This window comes from Mus pahari, chromosome 17 (genome assembly GCF_900095145.1).
Source record: "Mus pahari chromosome 17, PAHARI_EIJ_v1.1, whole genome shotgun sequence".
NCBI lineage: Eukaryota > Metazoa > Chordata > Mammalia > Rodentia > Muridae > Mus > Mus pahari.
The window spans coordinates 65,959,467-65,978,370 of NC_034606.1; the positions used below are offsets into that span (position 1 = coordinate 65,959,467).

General features: G+C 48.1%; 1 protein-coding gene across 1 annotated transcript; it reads left to right on the forward strand.

Annotated features, from left to right (window-relative positions):
• Positions 1-8,540: 8,540 nt before the first annotated feature.
• LOC110335236 (keratin, type II microfibrillar, component 7C-like) lies at positions 8,541-13,709 on the forward strand. The gene is made up of 5 exons (XM_021217315.1): positions 8,541-8,643; positions 10,053-10,157; positions 12,180-12,397; positions 12,687-12,718; positions 13,280-13,709. The coding sequence occupies exons 1-5, from the start codon at positions 8,641-8,643 to the stop codon at positions 13,435-13,437; spliced, it is 516 nt and encodes a 171-aa protein (XP_021072974.1). The 5' UTR covers positions 8,541-8,640; the 3' UTR covers positions 13,438-13,709.
• The last annotated feature ends 5,195 nt before the right edge of the window (positions 13,710-18,904 follow it).

Sequence of the window (18,904 nt, forward strand, 5' to 3'; positions counted from 1 at the left end):
TCTCTCTCTCTCTCTCTCTCTCTCTCTCTCCCTCTCCCCCCCCCCAAGGCCTTACTCTGTAGCTTAGGCTGGCTTTGAACTCTCGATCTTTCTCCTGAAAGCATGTGCTACCACATCTGTTTCAAGATTGTATATTTTTATTCCTCTGATTTTTTTTTCCATCTGTGTTAGGAATAAAAACCAGGTCCCCGTGCATGCTGATAAGGAATCCTCCAGGAAGCTCTCCTTCCAATTTTCTTTTGGGAGTGGTAGCCTTGAGGAATCCTCCCTGGGGGTTTTTCTTGCCAAGGGGCCAGACTTCTGAAGTTTGAGGATTTAAATCGAATGTGCGGTAGTGCTTGCACAGTTCTGGTTCAATTTTCTGTGTTTTGAACAGAATGTCTGTGCTAGCACAACCAGACAGGGTGTGAACAGCTAGTCTCTCTGCACAGAAAATTATGTGCATGTGAAGTCCAGAGACTGGGAGAGCTGCATGCTGAGTTGAGCCTGCTAAACACACAACCTGAAGGGGGTACCTTGACACACTGGCCACAGTGGTTCCCCCCAAGGTGTTCATACGAATACCTGACCCAGGCTTTGGGGGAGCATGCCCCTTGGTGGTCCCTTTATTACTCTTGGAACTTGGGAGAGAAGTAGGCTGAATCGTGAGCAGTACCGGATGCGGTCCGGGACTGACACCTCCATCAGTGATGACAGGTGCTGGGGAGGGGAGGGCTTCCCCCGTCTCAGTCCTGAGAAGCTCCGGAAAGCCTTTCATCTGCCGCATAGTGTTTGGGTGGAGCTGCTGTCTTGTCTTGGTCGTCATGCCCATCAGGAACCAGGCTCAGAGAGTGAGTGAAGAGGTTCAGCTGGGGCAGGGCAGGCATACACAGATTCTGTATAGGAAGCAGTAGGGGGTCTGATCATGGAACCCTAAGCTATATGAATTTTTGACTGAGTGAGCCTCAAATTGAGGTTTTTGGGTCAGGTTAGGGCAGGTTCTTGGAGGAGATGGCTCTTGGGTTGGATCTGGAGAATGGGAAGAGTTGGAAAGTACCAAGATTAGAGAGGAGAAGGGAGAGTATGTGTATGTTTGTATGTATGTGTGTATGTGTGTGTATGTTTGTGTATGTATGTGTGTATGTTTGTATGTGTGTGCATTTGTGTGTATATGTGTATGTATACCTATGTGTGTATGTATGTTTGTATGTATGTGTGTTTGTATGTATGTGTGCATGTGTGTATGTGTAACTATGTGTGTATATGTTTATGTATACGTGTGTGTATGTATGTGTGTATACATGTGTATGTATGTGTATGTTTGTGTGTATGTGTGTATGCATGTGTGTATATATGTGTACGTGTGTGTACACATGCATATGCATGGATGTGCACATGCACTATTTCTGATGACTTCATTTTGAACCATTTTGAACATCAATGCACCCACCTCAGAAATACATTTCTCTCCAAGGCAAGTCCCTGAAGAGCACACCACTCAGCTCCACCATTGCCGCCTGAGAGAAATCGCACCCAGGGCCCTATCCTGTTTACTTTGTAGCTGGCACTGGCATAAACAAACTTGCCCAGAACACCAAGAAGCTAAAGTGAGGAGTGTCCCTACAGGATCTGCAGAAATCCAGTGCCTGGTGGACAGCAAGCTGTCAATGCATTGTAGCTGTTCTTTCTCCTTTACCTGCTGGTCACTCCAGGTGCCTGCCCTGGTCATCGCCCAGAGCTCCTCCCCCCCCCCCCGTTCCCCAGCCACCTGCTCTTCCAGGTGGCCCCAGCCTTGCCTTGAAGTTCAGGATCTGGTGGGCTGGACTCTGAGGTTGTGAGATAAGCTCTCCTGAAGGGACCCCAGGGTAACAACCAGTTTGAGAGTAGGCTCTGGGATTTTGTTCACACTGAGGGAGAGGTGTGAAGTGGGGTTGAGAAATCTTGGTAGCGCACAGGAAGGGTGGGGGCAGATGGCCTAGTTGGGATGCTTAAGGGCACAGATATTTGGAACTCTCAAGTCAGATGCTCATACAGGGTCCCCAAGCCCACGATTCCTCAGGGAGGAACACCTAACAAAACGATTTTGGCTATGAGTAGGACTGTCACGTTTGGGTAGGGGTTGACACATTCCCCAAGGGCATGCCAGGGTTCGAGTGTCCCGAGTTACCTTGAGAACTTGACCCTTGGAGCTTTGCCTGAGGAGCTCCTAAAACGCCCTTTGTCTCAGAGCTGCTAAGGTACTTTTCGAAGAGGGAGGACGGCTTGTCCTTTGTTCTTGGCCACAGCTCAACCTGTGGCTCAATTGAAAAGCCAAGGCTCTGAGTCTGGGTTATCACCCAAGGTAAACAGCCTACCATGGCCTCCTCCTGCCCCTAATCCCTCCACAGACTGCAGTGTGCGCAAGCCTTGGTAAGACTTGCCAGCCAGACGCCCTCAGGCCTTCACCCAAGGAAGAAGCCTGCTAAGACTTCAGAGCTCCTACAGCATAGGGTTTGCCAAAGCTCCATCTTCACAGTGAAACCCCAGGGAAAGGGGAATGCCTAACATCCTCTGGACTCATAGTGACTGACAAAATGGTCACTAGACCTCGGGAGGCAGAGGACCCTCCCATCTGGGCTTAGGAATGGTGGCATTGAGGGAGATATCAGATCATACTCTTTTTGCTCTGGCCCTGTCTTTTCTGGCCCAGCCTAGAGTCACCACCATATGTGGGCGGTTTTGTCTGAGTTCTGGCAGTAGAGCCCATTAGACCAGGGTCTGGATATGTCTCCAGCTGCGTTTTCTCCACACCCCCATCTCAGCATCTCTTGCCACCTGTGGCCTCTCTGGGGGGATTTTACAGGCAGAGTATCTGTGGGGCTTCTGACCTGGGCTCCTATAAACATAGCTTTAGATAGTACTGGCAGCATCAGCGGTCCCAGCCCTTCTGCACCATCACCACCATCTCTGTTGGCAGCCTCATTAATAATGTGGTGTCCTGGGGCATTGTGGGTTGTAGCTTCTAGGTTGGCCATTTGCAAGGTTCTGGGTTCAACGTCCAATAATGAAACAATAAGGAGTGGGGCTAAATCTTTTCCAAGCCTTCATTTCCATGGAAGGAGGACTGAAAGATAGGAGGGATTGATTCAAGAGCATCCCAGATGGACAGAGGAGGTAGACAGACATCTAGGAGACATAAAGATGAGGCTAGAGCAGTGGGTTTTAAAGTATGTATGATTTTTATTGTTTCTTGAGACAGAGCCTCTCTATGTATTTCTGGCTGTCCTGGAACTTGATATGTAGACGGGGCAGGCTTTTGACTCAGAGATCTTCCTGTCTCTGCCTCCTGAATGCTGGAATTAAACTCATGGGCCATCATACCCAGTAGATCAGTGATTATTTTAAATATACAACCTCTATAAAGATGCAGAAATCAATCAGTCAGTCAATCATCAATCAATCAACCATCAATCAGTCATTCAACCAACCAACCACCCAAGCAGGCAAGCAATCAAACAACCAAGAAGGGGGGTGTCTTTCTTTTCTCTTTTCTCTTGACTGTGACTAGCTACTTGAGTTCCTGCCTTGACTTTCCAAGAAATAACAGACTACAACTTGATGTCATCCATCATTTTCTCTGCTCAGTTGAGCAATCTGTCACAGCAACTGAAATGCATGAGGACACCATGTCTCTATTCATGCATGCATCCTGCTCACTCCCTCTGAGTGCTGAGTGTAGCCTGATTGGACTTAGTACTGGTAATGCAGAGACAAAAGATACAGTTTCTGCTCCATGGCTCCTGTTATACTCTTTCCCCCAGACCTAAGCTCAGAGAAGCTAATGTTATTGACAGGGACTGAATCCAGGACCTTTGAACATGCAAGGCAAGCACTCTACCAATGAGAGATTCCCCAGCCCAGGAGACTTAATAATAAGATTGAAATCTTTAAGATGAATAATAGCTGTTGTTAGCATATAGTAAAGTGCTGCTGGGACTGGATAAGTCCCCCGTTCTTATTTCATCCTTCTACAGGTTTGCAGCAGGTGCTGGAGGACTGCAGGTCAAATTCAAGGTGAGTGGGTGTATATCCTACAAGGTGACTGCAGGCCCCAGTAGACCCACAGGCTCTTTGTATCTTCCTTTACTGAGGCACTGAGAGCTGGATTCCACAATGGCCAAGACGATGGATTTAGCAAAGGAAGACTAAGGAAACTCATGCAAATATGTCCAAAGTGCTTGTTTAATCTCTGTCTTAGTTGGGGTCTTACTGCTGTGAACAGATGCCATGACCAAGGCAACTCTTATAAGGACGACATTTTGTGGGGAGCCGCCCTGCGCTCTCCATTTCAAGATGACACTGACATCCGGTGATCGCGCCCAGTAAACAGGGTCCTGTGCAGGCGCCTGACATTCTCCTTGTCCCTGGAGTTACGTAAGCATTATACGTCATCTGGTGTGATTGACTGCAGCCTATCATGGAGTGCCACGTCCTAGGCGGAGACACTCTCCTATATAAGGGGTGTGCCATTTCTGGTCGGGGTTCCCCTTCCTGTAGGCTTATGCTCTCCCTCTCAAGATGCATTAAAGCCTTTCTGCAGAAGGATCCTGTGTGTGCCGCGTTGTTCTTGCTGGCGAGACGGTAGCGCGGGACAACATTTAACTGGGCCTGGCTTACAGGTTCAGAGGTTCAGTCCGTTATCACCAAGGCAGGAGCACCGCAGTGTCCAGGCAGGCATGGTGCAGGAGGAGCTGAGAGTGCTACATCTTGTTCTGAGGGCAAACAGAAGACTGGTTTCCTGGGGAACTAGGATGAGGGTCTTAAGGCCCACGCCCACAGTGACACACTTCCTCCAACAAGACCACACCTCCTAACAGTGCCACTCCCTGGGCCAAGCACCGTCCAACCATTACAATTTTGATGAGTAAAAGAAATGAATCAAGTGGAAATTTTAGAATTGGAAACTACAGTTACTGAAATAAAAAAAGTTCAGGAAATGGACCTAAGCAATAGGTTGCTGATGTCAAGGATGGGCCCATTAAGAGCCCACAGGGGTTGGAGAGATGGCTTAGCAGTTCACAGTGCTTGCTGCTTTTTCAGAGGACCAGAGTTCCATTCCTAGCATCCACCATAAGCATCACACAACCTCCTCAAACTACAGTAGGGGGTCTGACACACCCTACTGGCCTCTCCAGACACCATCCAGGTGTGGTGCGCTCGTTTGGACATTCACACACAGACACACTCACATGGACATACAAACAGACACACACAGAGTGAAACACACACACAAGCACACAGGCACACACGCTGACACACACATAGACGCACACAGATACACTTATACTCATATGCATACAATAATATAAATCTTAAAAATCAAGCCCCAGAAAAATTAGGGCTTTTAGTATTAGAGCAAATAGCAATGGAGGGAACCTGAGGGTGTCTCTTGCAATGTGTCTTTTACAGGATTCTCCTTTAACTGGCAGATATCCTTGGGGGATTTTTTTTCTGATTTGTGTTCAGTTTATGCATGCTTTGACATTTCTCTGGCCTAAGTCCATCTTGATGCCTCCCTGCCTTGGTTTCTTGGAAAATTCTGGCTAGGGGAAACTCTTTCTTCCAACATGTAAATTAAATGTACTATTACAAGAGATTACTGCTTCCAGGCCTGGGCAGGAAGGGCTTGGTACCATTAGGGCAGTCCCATTCCTGGGTCCTGTCAGGTATGGGGGCATATATCCGGTGTGCATGGGGACAGTGCAAGAAGTAAGAGGCAATTAGTAGTACACATCAGGGAACAGGGTGTGTGTCTTCTTTACGGTTAAATGGCTTAAAGTGACAGGGGAAGTGGAACATCCAGCCTTCTAGGTGAGGGATGTTCTATGTTTTTCTCTCTCTCCAGAGGTTTGGGCCACTGATGTGGTATTCTATTTTTAATGTCCAAGCAGCAACCTTTTTCTGTGTGGCTCACGTTATAGTAGAGTTGGCAAACTTGGAGACAGATCATAGGAATGTTCTAACCCAAAGAACAGAGAAAAAATACTGAAGAAAAAAAAATGACAGCCACAGGGACCCTGAGGCCAGTAAATAACTGAGTATGCTCGTAATTGGTTATCTGGAAGGAAAGGAGAGCCAGGGCAAGGCAGGAGGACATCTATAATGCCTAGTCTGTCAGACATCACCCTCCAGATCCCCTTGGTCCCCAGACACAATACAAAGACCCACAGAAAACTGAGATGTTTTCTGTGCTCCTAGAGTTACTCTGCATCAGCCTGAATGAGCTGAGACGAGCTTCTCTATTTATTTTAAACATTAATTAATTAATTTTTTTTTTGCCTGCATGTAAGTCTGTGTGAGGGTGTTAGATCCCTTGGAACTGGAGTTACAGACAATTGTGAGCTGCCATGTGGATGCTGGGAACTGAACCAGGGTCCTCTTGGAAGAGCTGTCAGTGCTCTTAACCACTGAGCCATCTCTCCAGTCCCCCAGCCTCTCATCTTTAATAAGACCTTTACATGAACAATAGTCAAAACAAGGGAGGGAGATTTAGTCTGTGTGATCATAAGAGAGAGGCAAAGAGATCTGGCATTCTTCAACAAGGCACAGAAGATGAACAAAAGATATTGGTTAAATTAATCATTAAAACTGAGGACTTTTATTTATCAAAATGAGCCATAGAGAGAAAAAAAAGGACAAGCTATAAACTTGAAGATAGTGTCTGTAGTACTTGTGGAAAGTAGCCCTGCCCAAGATATAAGGGACACTCATGATCCCATCAGAAAACATGACCAATGGAAGAACTGGCAGGAGGAGACACATTCGTAGCCAGTGTTTGAAGGCATATCACACTCCACCAGTGATTATCAAAATGCAAAGCCAGACCCAAAGTGACTTAGATTCATTATTGTGACAGTTACTTTTGACTGTTGACAATTTGATGGGATTTAGAGTCACCATTAGAAACAAACCTCTGGGCATGTCTGTAGGGGAGTTTCTAGATTAACTGAATTGGGAAAACCTGAACTAAATAGGGCACTACCTTTGCATGGGCCGAAAGGCCTTGGGCTGAATAAAAAGGAGAAAGTGAGCTGGCATGGTATTATCGCACTCTGTGTCCTGTCTGCAGATGCGCTCCTGTTGTCTTCCTTCCCCGCCAGGATGCATTGTATCCCGAACTGTGAGCCAGAACTAACCCTTGCTCTCTTAAGTCAGGTATTTGTCCCAGCAACAAGTAAAGTAACTAATACAATTAGAATTTTGTAATTGTTAAAAGTTACATTGGAGAGGAGTGTAGCGGTAAACTGTTAATCGGCTTTTTACTTTTAGGTTGGGGCCGCGTGGTTGGCGGCACCCCAATGCTCTGGAGTACCTGAATGAGATAATATGCCTTAACTAGCTCAATGGTTAGGCCACTTCCAAACCTCCCCACGGCTAACACACTCTCCCCCTCCAATATTCTCGAGTTATTTCTAAAATCTATTCTTTATCTCTGCTACTCCAGACCAAATCGTGGGAGTGGCCCCTGAGGCTGCTGTTCCTTGATTCTTACATGGTTGGGTCTGTCTTCCACAGCCTCATGCTTCTATCCTCTCCCTTCCTTCTCTCCATTCTCCCTGTCCTGCTTTTCCTCCCCGGAAATCCTCGAAGTCCCGCCTCCGTTCCCCTGCCCAGCCATTGGCCGCTGGCTCTTTATTGACCATCAAAAAACCCCAACTGTTGGCAGGGACCCGTGGCGGACATGGGGACTCCCCTGTAAGAACAAACCTAATCTCCAACAGAGGCTATTTTTATGTAACCAGTGGAAATGTAATTATAACGAGTTTGGAAAATAATTTCCTATCACTTCGTGAAATTGAATTCTCTGCCCATCTTGTAACTCTACCCCTAACTATATACATGGGCACCATCTTTTTGTTTGTTTGTTTGTTTTTTAGGTTTATTTATATGTATGAATGTTTTGCTGGCATGTATATCTGTGTGCCGCCCATGCACCCTGTGCCCACAGACATGTGCCCTGGGACTGGAGTTACTGGTGGTTACGAGCCACAATGTGGGTACTGGGAACTGAACCCAGGTCCTCTGCAAGGGCAGCCAATGCTTTGAATCACCAAGCCATGTCTTCAGCCCTATGCATATGCCATTTTTGTAAGAAAAAAAACAAAAACAAATTCCAGCACTCGGGAGGCAGAGGCAGGCAGATTTCTGAGTTTGAGGCCAGCCTGGTCTATGAAGTGAGTTCCAGGACAGCCAGGGCTACACAGAGAAACCCTGTCTCGAAAAACCAAAAAGAAAAAAAAACCCCCCAAAACAAAACCCCACCAAAAACCAAGCCAAAACAAACAAAAACAAAACAAAACAAAACAAAAAACCAAAAAGCAAACAAAAACAAAACAAAACAAAACAAAAAACCCCAGAATTACATGGAGATAGACACACACCACAGTCAACTGGGTTCTAAGGAGGAAGCCTTCCCCACTCCAGCCTTCTTCCTGCCTGGGCTCACAACACCAGCTCCTTCTATGCCCTGTCTCTAAAAATTCCAATTGGAACCCTGCAACAGTAACCAAGTGAGGTCACAGAGCAGGCTGGAGGGGGTATGCTCAGCGATGAGGATTTTGTGAGTGCCTTAGACTGGAGCTAGGCTGTGGTGCTCCAGAGAGTTGGAGGAGGTCCTTTACCATGGTGAGACTTGCCCATGGCTCATTAGTCATGTGGGTTGAGGCTCTTGGACTCCACCAGGTGTTCCAAGTGCCACCCGTCACAAGCTGTCTGCTGTATTCCATTTACCATGGGCACATTTGTCAGGAGAGGGTACAAGAGACACTTGTGGGAGATGTTATTTCACAATTCGACCCTATTTATTCCCCTGTATTCTGCCTGTGAAATGTGCACTGTGCTGGTGTGAACGTTGCACAGTGAAGTTCCTGGTTAGGGTGGAGACATGGGCGGTTGGTTCCCTCTGCCCCGCAGAGTGTAGAGCCGATGGCTGGGCTTACAACGTGGTCTGGGCAGCTGAGGGAGGTATCTCAGTCCACAAGGCAAGAGCTTGCTCTAGAAGCTTGAGGGTTCAAGCTTGATCTCGAGAGCCCAGGGCAAAATCTGGTGTGTGCTTGTCATCTTAGAGCTGAGGAGGCAGAGACGGGAGGACCCTGTGGCTCCCTGGCCAGCCAGCCTGACAAAACCCAGACTCCAGTGAGACCCTTTCTCAAAAAACAAGCACAGCTGGCTTAGGGAACAACATTCAAAACTGACCTCTGGCCTCCACACAGACTTACACAGACACACACACACACACACACACACACACACACACGGACAGACACAGCTGATGTGGACAGCTGTCCTAGGGAACAACATTCAAAACTGACCTCTGGCCTCCACACAGACTTTCATAGACACACACACACACACACACACACACACACACACACACGGACAGACACACAGCTGATGTGGACAGTTGTCCTAGGGAGCAACATTCAAAACTGACCTCTGGCCTCTACACAGACTTTCATAGACAGACACATAGACACACAGACACACACACACACACACAGACACACACACACACACACACACGGACAGACACACAGCTAATGTGGACAGCTGTCCTAGGGAACAACATTCCAACAAGGCCACACCTCTTAAAAGGGCCACTCCCTGGACCAAGCATATTCAAACCTGCCACATGCTCACTCACCATGGCATGCTTGTATCTACACACACACACACACACACACACACGCCCCACAAATCATTGGATTTTCCTAAATGATAGCCATGCGTGGTAAATTTCAGTCCTTGATTCCATAGAGCTTACCCCTTCCTGTTCTTAAGATGAATCCTGGGTTGTCCAGCCCCTAAAGCCCCTGGATATATTTCCATCCCAGGACTGTGCACCAGGCTTGATTTGCTATCTGCAAGTCTGACCTGTGGGACACATTGACTTCTCCCAGTAACAAGGGTGGACAGCTGGATGTTTAGAGAAGAGGACTCGGCTGGGACACCGGGTGTCTGGGTGAGCATTTGGGTTTTGTTTTATGCTTGTCTTCTCCTCTCCGCTGACCTCTGCTCTACTCTTCCTATCCCAGTGTGAGGAGGTGAAGGCCACTGTGCAGAAATGTGTGCAGACCCCTAGGCACAGCAAGGAGGCCCTGAATAGGCTCAACCAGGCTATCCGGCAGCTGAAGATGGAGGTGGATGGTGCTCGGAGTCAGGTGAGGCTTTGTTGCTGGGGTAGGGCAGGGTGCCATTACCTATAACACCTTTCTAGATCCCCTCATCCTTTGGAAGGTGATGTGTGTGAGTGTGTGTGCTTGTGCACAGGGGTGCTGGCTACATGTGCAGCTCATGCTTCCCTTTGCCTGGGCTCTGCTTTAAATGGTGAGATAATTAACAAAGATGATATGTATCAATACATATGTTCTTGGTCTTCCCTTTATATGTGTGCTTATATATATTATATGTATGTATTAATTTTATTTTTTTTTAATGTATGAGTACTCTGCTGCATATACATCTGCCTGCCTGAATAGGGCATACGATTTCCCTATAGATGGTTGTGAGCCCCCATGTGGTTGCTGGGATTTGAACTCAGGACCTCTGGAGGAGCAGCCAGTGGCGCACTTAAATGCTGAGCCATCTCACTTGCCCCCGTGTTTGTATATTTTTTTAATGTACTTTTTAAAATTTGTTTTTGCCTTAATATTAATTCTGAACTCCTGGTCAAATTACAAGGCTTACCAAAACCTCAGTTTTCCGGTTTTCCCTTAAACACATGAAAAACACATCTGTAACTCCAGAAGATCTCAGGTTCCAGGCTACCCTGTGCTATAAAGTGAGTTCAGGGTGAGTTTGAGTTACAAGGTGCATTAGTCAGGGCTCTCTGGAGTCACAGACCGTAGGGAATGTCTCTCTATATTAAGGGATTTTATTGTGATGACTTGCAGTCTGTAGCCCAACTCACTCAACAATGGGCAGCTGTGCATGGGAAGTCCAAGAATCTAGCAGCTGCTCAGTCCCATGAAGATATTTGTTTCAGCTGGTCTTCTGTAGAAGGAGGATCCAACAGACGTGTTGGCGAGTAAGTGCAAGCAGCCGAAGAAGAGTGGCTCTTCTTCCAATGTCCTTATGTAGGTCTGCAGCAAAAGGTGTGGCCCAGACTAAAGGTGTGTACCGCCACACCTGGATTTGGAACTTGCTTTGTCCCAGGCTGTCCTCGAACCCAGAGATCTGCTTGCCTCAGTCTCCTGGGATTAAAGGCTTGCACCACCTTGCCTGGGCCTAAGCTTTTCATGGCAACTGCTTCAAGATCTGAATCAAAAGAGTGTTTCGTTCCACGTCAAGATCTGGGTCAGAAGCCTGTGCCTTCCAGCCTCAAGATCTGAATCACAGATGTGCCTCCCATTTCTGGATTGTAGTGCATGAAATGATTTTATGGTTGGGGTTCGCCATAAGTTGAGGAACTGTGTAAAAAAGAGTCGCAGCATTAGGAAAGTTGAGAGCCACTGCTCTAGACATACTCAAATATGTTGGCAAATTTTAGAGCAGGCCTCCACTTCCTCCAGACCGTGGATCATCTTCACACCTGTACTGGCTCCAGGCCTTTGAGTAACGGCTAGGTCCCTGAGGCAGGAGGAATGAGGCTGAGGCTGGCTATCTGTCTGTCTGTCTGTCTATCTATCTATCTATCTATCTATCTATCTATCTTCATCTATCATCAATCTATCCATCATCTATCATCAATCAATCTATCTTCATCTATTTATCTATTATGTATGTATGCATGTATCATGTATCTATCATGTATGTATGTATCTATCATGTGTCTATCATCTATTATCTATCATCTATCATGCATATATCTATTATCTATCTATTATCTATCATATATATCTATATATCACCTATTTATCTATTATCTATCATTCTATCATTTATGTATCTATCATCTATTATCTATCACCTATTATCTATCATCTATCTACCATCTAATATCATCTATCTATTGTTTATCATCTATCTATCATCTATCATATATGTATCTATCATCTATCATCTATATATTACCTATTTATCTATCATCTATCAATCTATTTATATATGTATCTATCATCTATCAATTATCTATCATTTATCTATTATCTATCATCTATCTGTCATCTATCTAGCTGTCTGTCTGTCTGTCTGTCTGTCTAAGCTCTTTGTCTCATCCCCAGCCTTGTGAGCTACAGAAAAGCAAAGACCTGGATGCCATGCCAGATGTGGCCTCAGGCAGTGCTAAGGGCAGACTGGCCTGGCTGGAGGCTGCCCTGCAGCAAGCCAAGCAGGACATGGCTCGGCAGCTGTGTGAGTACCAGGAGCTCATGATCCTCAAACTGGGCCTGGACTTCGAGATCGCTATCTACCGCAGGCTGCTGGAGGGTGAGAAGCAGAGGTGAGGTGACAGGAGGCAAGGGGCTGGGTATCCAGCCTTGGCTCTCCTGCAGTCAGTCAGTCTTCCCGCACCCTTGTAGCTCCTTGAACAAAAAGACCCAGGGCTGGGTGTGGGCTGAGACAGGCAGCGGAGCCATTTGCCCATCAAGTCAAGGAGATGGTAAAGCCAGGCCAGGCCTAAGGAGCTTTCGCGCTAGAGGGCTCTGATCTGGGAGTGTGAGAGTCTGAGGTATCTGTACTGGGGAACCTGGTAGGTGGATTGACTTAGCGGTTGCTTCTTTTTCCCACAGGCTTGGTCTGGGACTTGGGGCAGGCAGTGTGGGTAAGTGACTTGGGTAAGCTGTGAGATCTTGTCACTCCCCCACCCCTCAATTCCCTCAGTCTCCTGAGAAGAGGAGGTTTATCTGTCTCTCTCTGTGGATCACAGTTGTGGGGGTGGGGTGGAGGGGACTGTTTCTTCTCAGGGAGCGATTCCCTGTGCGTGCTCTGGGAGAGTACTATGCGTCTACTCCTTTGGGGGAGCCCAAGTCCTGGGTGTGGGCTGAGTCCGAGTCAGACAGCAGAGCGGTTTGTCCATCAAGGCAAGGATACAGTGGTAGCAGTCAGGTCAGACCCAAGGAGCAGGCAAGCTAGAAAGCTCTGTCTAACCTGAGAGTGTGGGAGTCAAAAGTTTCTGTACTGGGGACCTGGTAGGTGGATTGACTTAGCAGCTGCTTCCTTTTGTCACTGGCTTGGTCTGGGACTCTGGGCAGGGAGCACCACTCTGGTGCTGAGGAGGGTCTAGCTCTCTCGGAGTAGTGTGTGGGTCTCCCTGGCAGCCTTAGGGCGGGAAGGCTTCTGAGTCCTGCCATTGGTCTCAATTCTCGCGTTGCTCTCCATACAGCTCCTGGCGGTGACGTCACTGGAGACAGGCGATCCCTAAGGGCACCCGGAGTCAGTTCCTGTGGCCTGGACATGAGCGCCCCAAGTGGTCGCTGCGCGCTCTGCAGCTCCGCGGGCTGCGTTGGAGGCTTTGGCTACCTTGGCTCCCGTGAATGTTGAACCCCTCCCTCCGGAGAAGACTAGAAACTGGCGCTTCCGCCCAAAGACTTGGCCCTCTTGTCTCAGATTCCCTTGCCCACAGAGATGGCCCTCTTCTCCCTTCCCCCTTTGCACCTCACCTGGAACTAGACGGGACTCTGGTCTGTCATCCTGTAGACACAGCCTGTGGCTTACCGGAACCTTGCATCCTGCCCCCCTGACCGGCTCTAGTCCCATTTATTTATTTATTTATTTTTTCCAGGCTTGCCCTTTAATAAAACATTCTATGGTGGCTAAGCAGCCAGCCTGTCCGAACAGGACTTGCAGGCCACTCACAGCTCCAGCCAATACCATGAAGGAACATGGTGATGTGTGGGTGCTAGGTGACTTAGTCTTAGGGGACTTGCTATTGTACAACTCAGATCTTTATGATGGGACAGGTGAATTGATGGGTGGAGAGAGGGAGAGACTGGGTAAATCCCACAGACACTGTGTCTGGGTCCACAGTCAATACCCTGGCAGAGAGACAGAGGGGGACAGGAGACTCCCCTGTTCCTCATTCATTCCTTCACTCTGTTAGTCCTGGTTTTGGAGCTGAGGATAGAACCCAGTGCCTTGTGCATGTGAGGCAAGGTAGGCAAGCACCATACGGCTGGATTATTCCAGCCCCCAGCCACCCTTCCAGCCCCATTCTAGAGACAGGTTCTCACTCGCCACTCAGACAGGCATGGGGCTTCCTATGCAGCCCAGGTCTGAACTCAAAAGTCTCCTGCCTCAGCATGCCAAGCACTTGGTTACAAACAGGCATCATGACGCCAGCTATACTCTCGAAAGGTGGTGTAAGGGCCCAGATAGTTGTTAGCCCCAGGGACTTGACAGTGAGAAAGACACTCTGGCCCTGTTCTCTCGGGGCACAGAAATAAATAAGAATAGGAAAGGATGGAGAGGGGGAGACAGCCCACCTTTGCTGCTTTGATACTGAAAACCATGTTCAGGCTCATAACCGGTGTGGCCCAGGCCTGCATGCTAACTTAGGAAGTGATGGTGGGCCGGGGAAATATTAAGCCACGGGGAAACATCCTAATGTCTACCTCCAGATGCAAGGGATAGTTTGGTCTGAGTTTTCACAAGGAGGCTGTACTTGGACAAGGGACAGTTTTCTGAAGGCGCGAGGTGGGGTGACCAGAGCAAGGTTGGCTTTGTAGGGCTGTAGAGCAAGGGTCTGTTTGGAGAGTTCACATTCTTTTCCATTGCGAAAAGGATTATGTCATCAGTGTGTCTTAGGAACAATAGTTCCTGCTCTCCACGTCTCTGGGTGGGGCTCAGGTGCGTCATTAGCCAGAGGCCCGGCATCTCCTTTTAAGGCGCTTAAGTGCAAAGTGTTGGCTGTTTCCTTGCTCTGGCACCTGAGCAGGTATCCAAAAGGCTCCTTTCTTGGGTAAACAGGACGGTGTCATGGAAGAGGAATGGATAGGCTTGCTGATGGCCACATGTCTCATCAGCCTCGCTGGGTCATCTCTGACCTTCTCCAACCAGATACTCATTCTTGCTGACCCACCCCTCCCAACTCAAGGAACCCTTAGAGTGTATCCCTACCTGCATCTCCAGAGTCCAGCTTCCTGTCCCTTGCATTTTGCTGGGAGTGAAAGATGTTCAGAACCAGTTTTTCTCACTCCAGTTTCAGTGTGTGTGTCAGGGAGTGGGCTCAGAGGGAAGGCAGAACAGTCTCAGGGACAGCAGGCAGGACTTCTGCCCAGCATCCTGCAACCTGCATCCTGGCTCCCTGGAGACTGGCTGACCACATTTTCCCTTCCCAAACCCCAAGCTTCAAGTTGCCTGGAGATCCTGAGGGCCTGGGGTCAGGTTGGGGTATTTGTCTGGGCTGGAGCTATTTGAGTCACCATAATATCTGTGGTTTAGGACACATTCTCTGAGAGATTCCCCAAGCCATGGGCCACATTCCATCATGGGATGGAGGAGACTCAGCTGGTGGCTTTATGAGGAGTCATTTGTTCTGATTTGAGGTGACTTCTGAAGGGAGCAGGGCTGTCCCTGGTTCAGTCATCGTTTTTCATTACAAGGGTGAGGCAGGAGAGGAAGACATTAAGGGTCATGGGAAGGGGGAAAACTCTTACCCTAGGATTTATCTTATGTGTTTAACTGGCTGACTAAACTTGACACACTGCCCGAATCAGGGAAGACAATCTAAAGAGAAAAGAACCCTGAATAATCTGAGTGTTGTAAGAATGAACAGGTCCTATTTGTTAAGGACCAATCACGCGACTTTGAGACGAATTTATGGGAATTTGTTTCAATCTAAACTTGAACAATGCCTTGAAAATGACCTTACAATTTCATCTACATATTTTTTTAAAAGATTTGTTTTGGAGTTTCATGCAAATGTGTGTATCTCTGTGTAAATGTTTACAGTGCGCATTCAGGTTCCTGAAGCAGCCAGAAGAGGGCACTGGATCCCCTGGAATGGGAGTTGCAGGCAATTGTGAGCCCCTGACATGGGTGCTATGAACTGAACTCAGGTCTATGGAAGAACAAATGGTGTTCTTAATCATTGGGCCATCTCTTTGGCTCCCACAAGAGGAAATTCTGTAAGATAAGAGATGTAAGCTGGCATTTTTTTCCTTAAAATTTAAACTTTTACACTTTAATTTTTGAGCTTGGTTGGAAAAATGATATTCTTTGCAAGTTTAAAAGCCACACTGCACACACACACACACACACACACACAATCATCCCCCTCCCCACACCCACTAACACCCCCTTAATAAACTGTACTCTGGTCACATAGAATTGTCTGGATCTCACCTGAGTGAAGGCCCCTAAGAAGACTCCCTGGAACCTCCCACGTCCATAAAGATGGCTTTCTGTTGGCTCCACACACTCATTACATGCCTGTCTCATACTTCATAGCACTCAGGTGTGCCAGAGGCTGAGCTGGGTTCACATCTCTATCTAAGCCCCCCTGAGGACGGTGACAGTCTCATTTACCTGTCTTTAGGACCTACTGCATAAGTAGCTTCGGTTGATGGAGACCTTATGCCTTCCGGTCTAAGTTGATCTACCCAGGAATATTTTGTGCTCTCCCTCCCATTGGTATGTCTCAATCCTACGTGATCCCTTGAAGCCATTTAAATATATTTATTGTGGCTGGAGATGGAACCCAGGGCTTTGTGCATACAAAGTTGTGGAGTCTACTCCAATCTGCATGTCCAGTCCTTTGGGAGCATTAGATTACCCTTAAAGAAAGGTGTGGAAAGTCTCACTTGAGCTGAGCTCCCTCGGTTGCAGTTAGAGCAACAGCAGACAGGAGCAACAGGCACACAGCCCAGGGGTCAGAGCAACAATGATGACCTATCCAGCAGAACCCTTCGCAGAAGCCACTCAGCAGTATGAGACTACCACCACTCCTATTTGACTCCCAGAGTCCTCCTGTGACACTTGCCTACCCAGGACACCTGATACCTCAATCAGATTTTTTTTTTTTTTTACAGGAATGGAATGCAGAGCGTGCATACATATTACACAGGGGAATGGCTTACACATACAATACGGTTAGGAAGCCCAACAATGGCTGGCTGTCCACTTAGAGAATCTGAGAACCAGGTGGCTGATGAATCCACGAGGCCTCGCATCTCCGCTGTACCAATCTGGAGTTGAAGTCTCAGAGAACCATTGTTCTCCATCCTACGAGGCAAGGCTGAAGACCTGAGGGGTGTTTGTAGCAACACAAACAACAGACCAGGCACACTCACCAGCAAGGAGCAGAGAAGCAGCCTGGCAGGAGCAGAATCACCTCACTCGCAGATCCCTTTATAGCTGGGCCACTGCCAGAAAGTGCTGCCCGCTCTGGGGGAGGGTCTTCCCCTGCAGCTGGCTAGTCCTTCCAGATCTGTTCAGAAACAAGTTTCTTAGTTGATTCCATTAAGTTGACGATCTCTAGCTTAACCGTCACTCGTGGTGTCTGCTCATAACCCTATTCTACGCTCACCATTCCCTCCCAAATGCCTGAAGTTTGGAGGATGTGGAAGTTGTGTGGCTGGAATGGCAAGGAGAAAAGAGAGGATCAGAACTTGGTAAGATGAAGGAGTGACAGTAGGGTGGCGATAGTCCCTCAAGGCTGGGCTTGACTGGTGACAGCAGCAAGGTTGACAGGGAGGTTGTGGAGAAGTGTCCCATTAGGACTGGAGCTTCATATGAGCTTCTGAAAGAGTCACAGAGGGCTGGGGCTTCAGGGCTAGAGTCCGGATGTAGGCCCTGCTTCTTAACTTTGCTGTGTTTCGCTATGAGGTCTGGCAAGGAAAGCCATGCACTCAGGAGCCCTCCGGAGCACTGCCTATCAGGGATGGCTGGCTCTGGCTTGACTCTACCTCAGACACGAGCCTTTGCTCAGGCCACTCTGTTCTGCTCTCTCAAGAGTCTGCAGTGTGTGTGTGTGTGTGTGTGTGTGTGTGTGTGTGCACACGTGTGCGCGTGCAGGGCTTCCGTTTCTGCTACATCTTCTGAGCGTGGGAGTAGAAGTTTAGAGATGCATTCTGCTATAAGATGTATGTTCCAGTTCCTACTTGCAGGATCTATGAAGGAATTTGGTGGCTCCAGCGATATGGGCATTTGTCTCTGTTCATGAATATATGTGTAATAAGAGGCTCCTGGAGACATTTTACTTGATATTCTACAGAAGAGCAATAACTAAGAAATGCGCATAGTGGTTGCTTGTGGCGGGTCCTGTAATTGCGTTCCTCTCTCACAGGACCTGAGTCGGGGAACCCCTGTTGTGAACCTCATCTTAGAGTTGTGCAAACAGGTACAGAGAGAGCAAGCACACAGCCTGTGTTTACTCGACCGGCCGGGAAGAGACAGAGCAGCCTCCATAGCTGTGGTGGTGCTGTTTGCAGTGTTTGAGGCAAGGCAGCAGCTATGGCAGGGCTCCAAACCCCAAAGGGACTCTGTGAAGAAAAGGAGGCTAAGTTAAAGGGTTTTGACCTTTAGGATCCCAGTCAATTACTCAGGCATGAGTCTTTACCACTGACACGAGTGATGTTTCCTCAAGCTCCAGGCGCTGTAGAACGCCATGCTTATTGTCCAAAGATTACAAAGAGCTCTCGGCTGTGCCTTCTGGGCGGCAGTGGTGGCTCAGTGAAATGAGCAAGAGAGGAAAAACAGAAGACCTGCAATGCGGCTGTGCCACTCACCTAGACCCACAATGCGGCTGCGCCCCTCAACTAAGAGACAGCCCCCTGCCCCAGCCATTGGTCATCTCTGCCTGCTGTTTTTCTCTACCTCAGGAGATGTACTTTTAAGGTAGGGTGGGCAAAACTGCACCACCATATGAGAGCCGAGTGTGGGCTTCAGACAGATCTAAGACTGATGGGAGCCCAGGGACAAAGCCGGTCCTGGAAGCTCCACTCTCGATCCCATGTGATGGAGATTTGAACCCTGGCTCCTTAGAGGGCTGACAGAGACACAGACAATA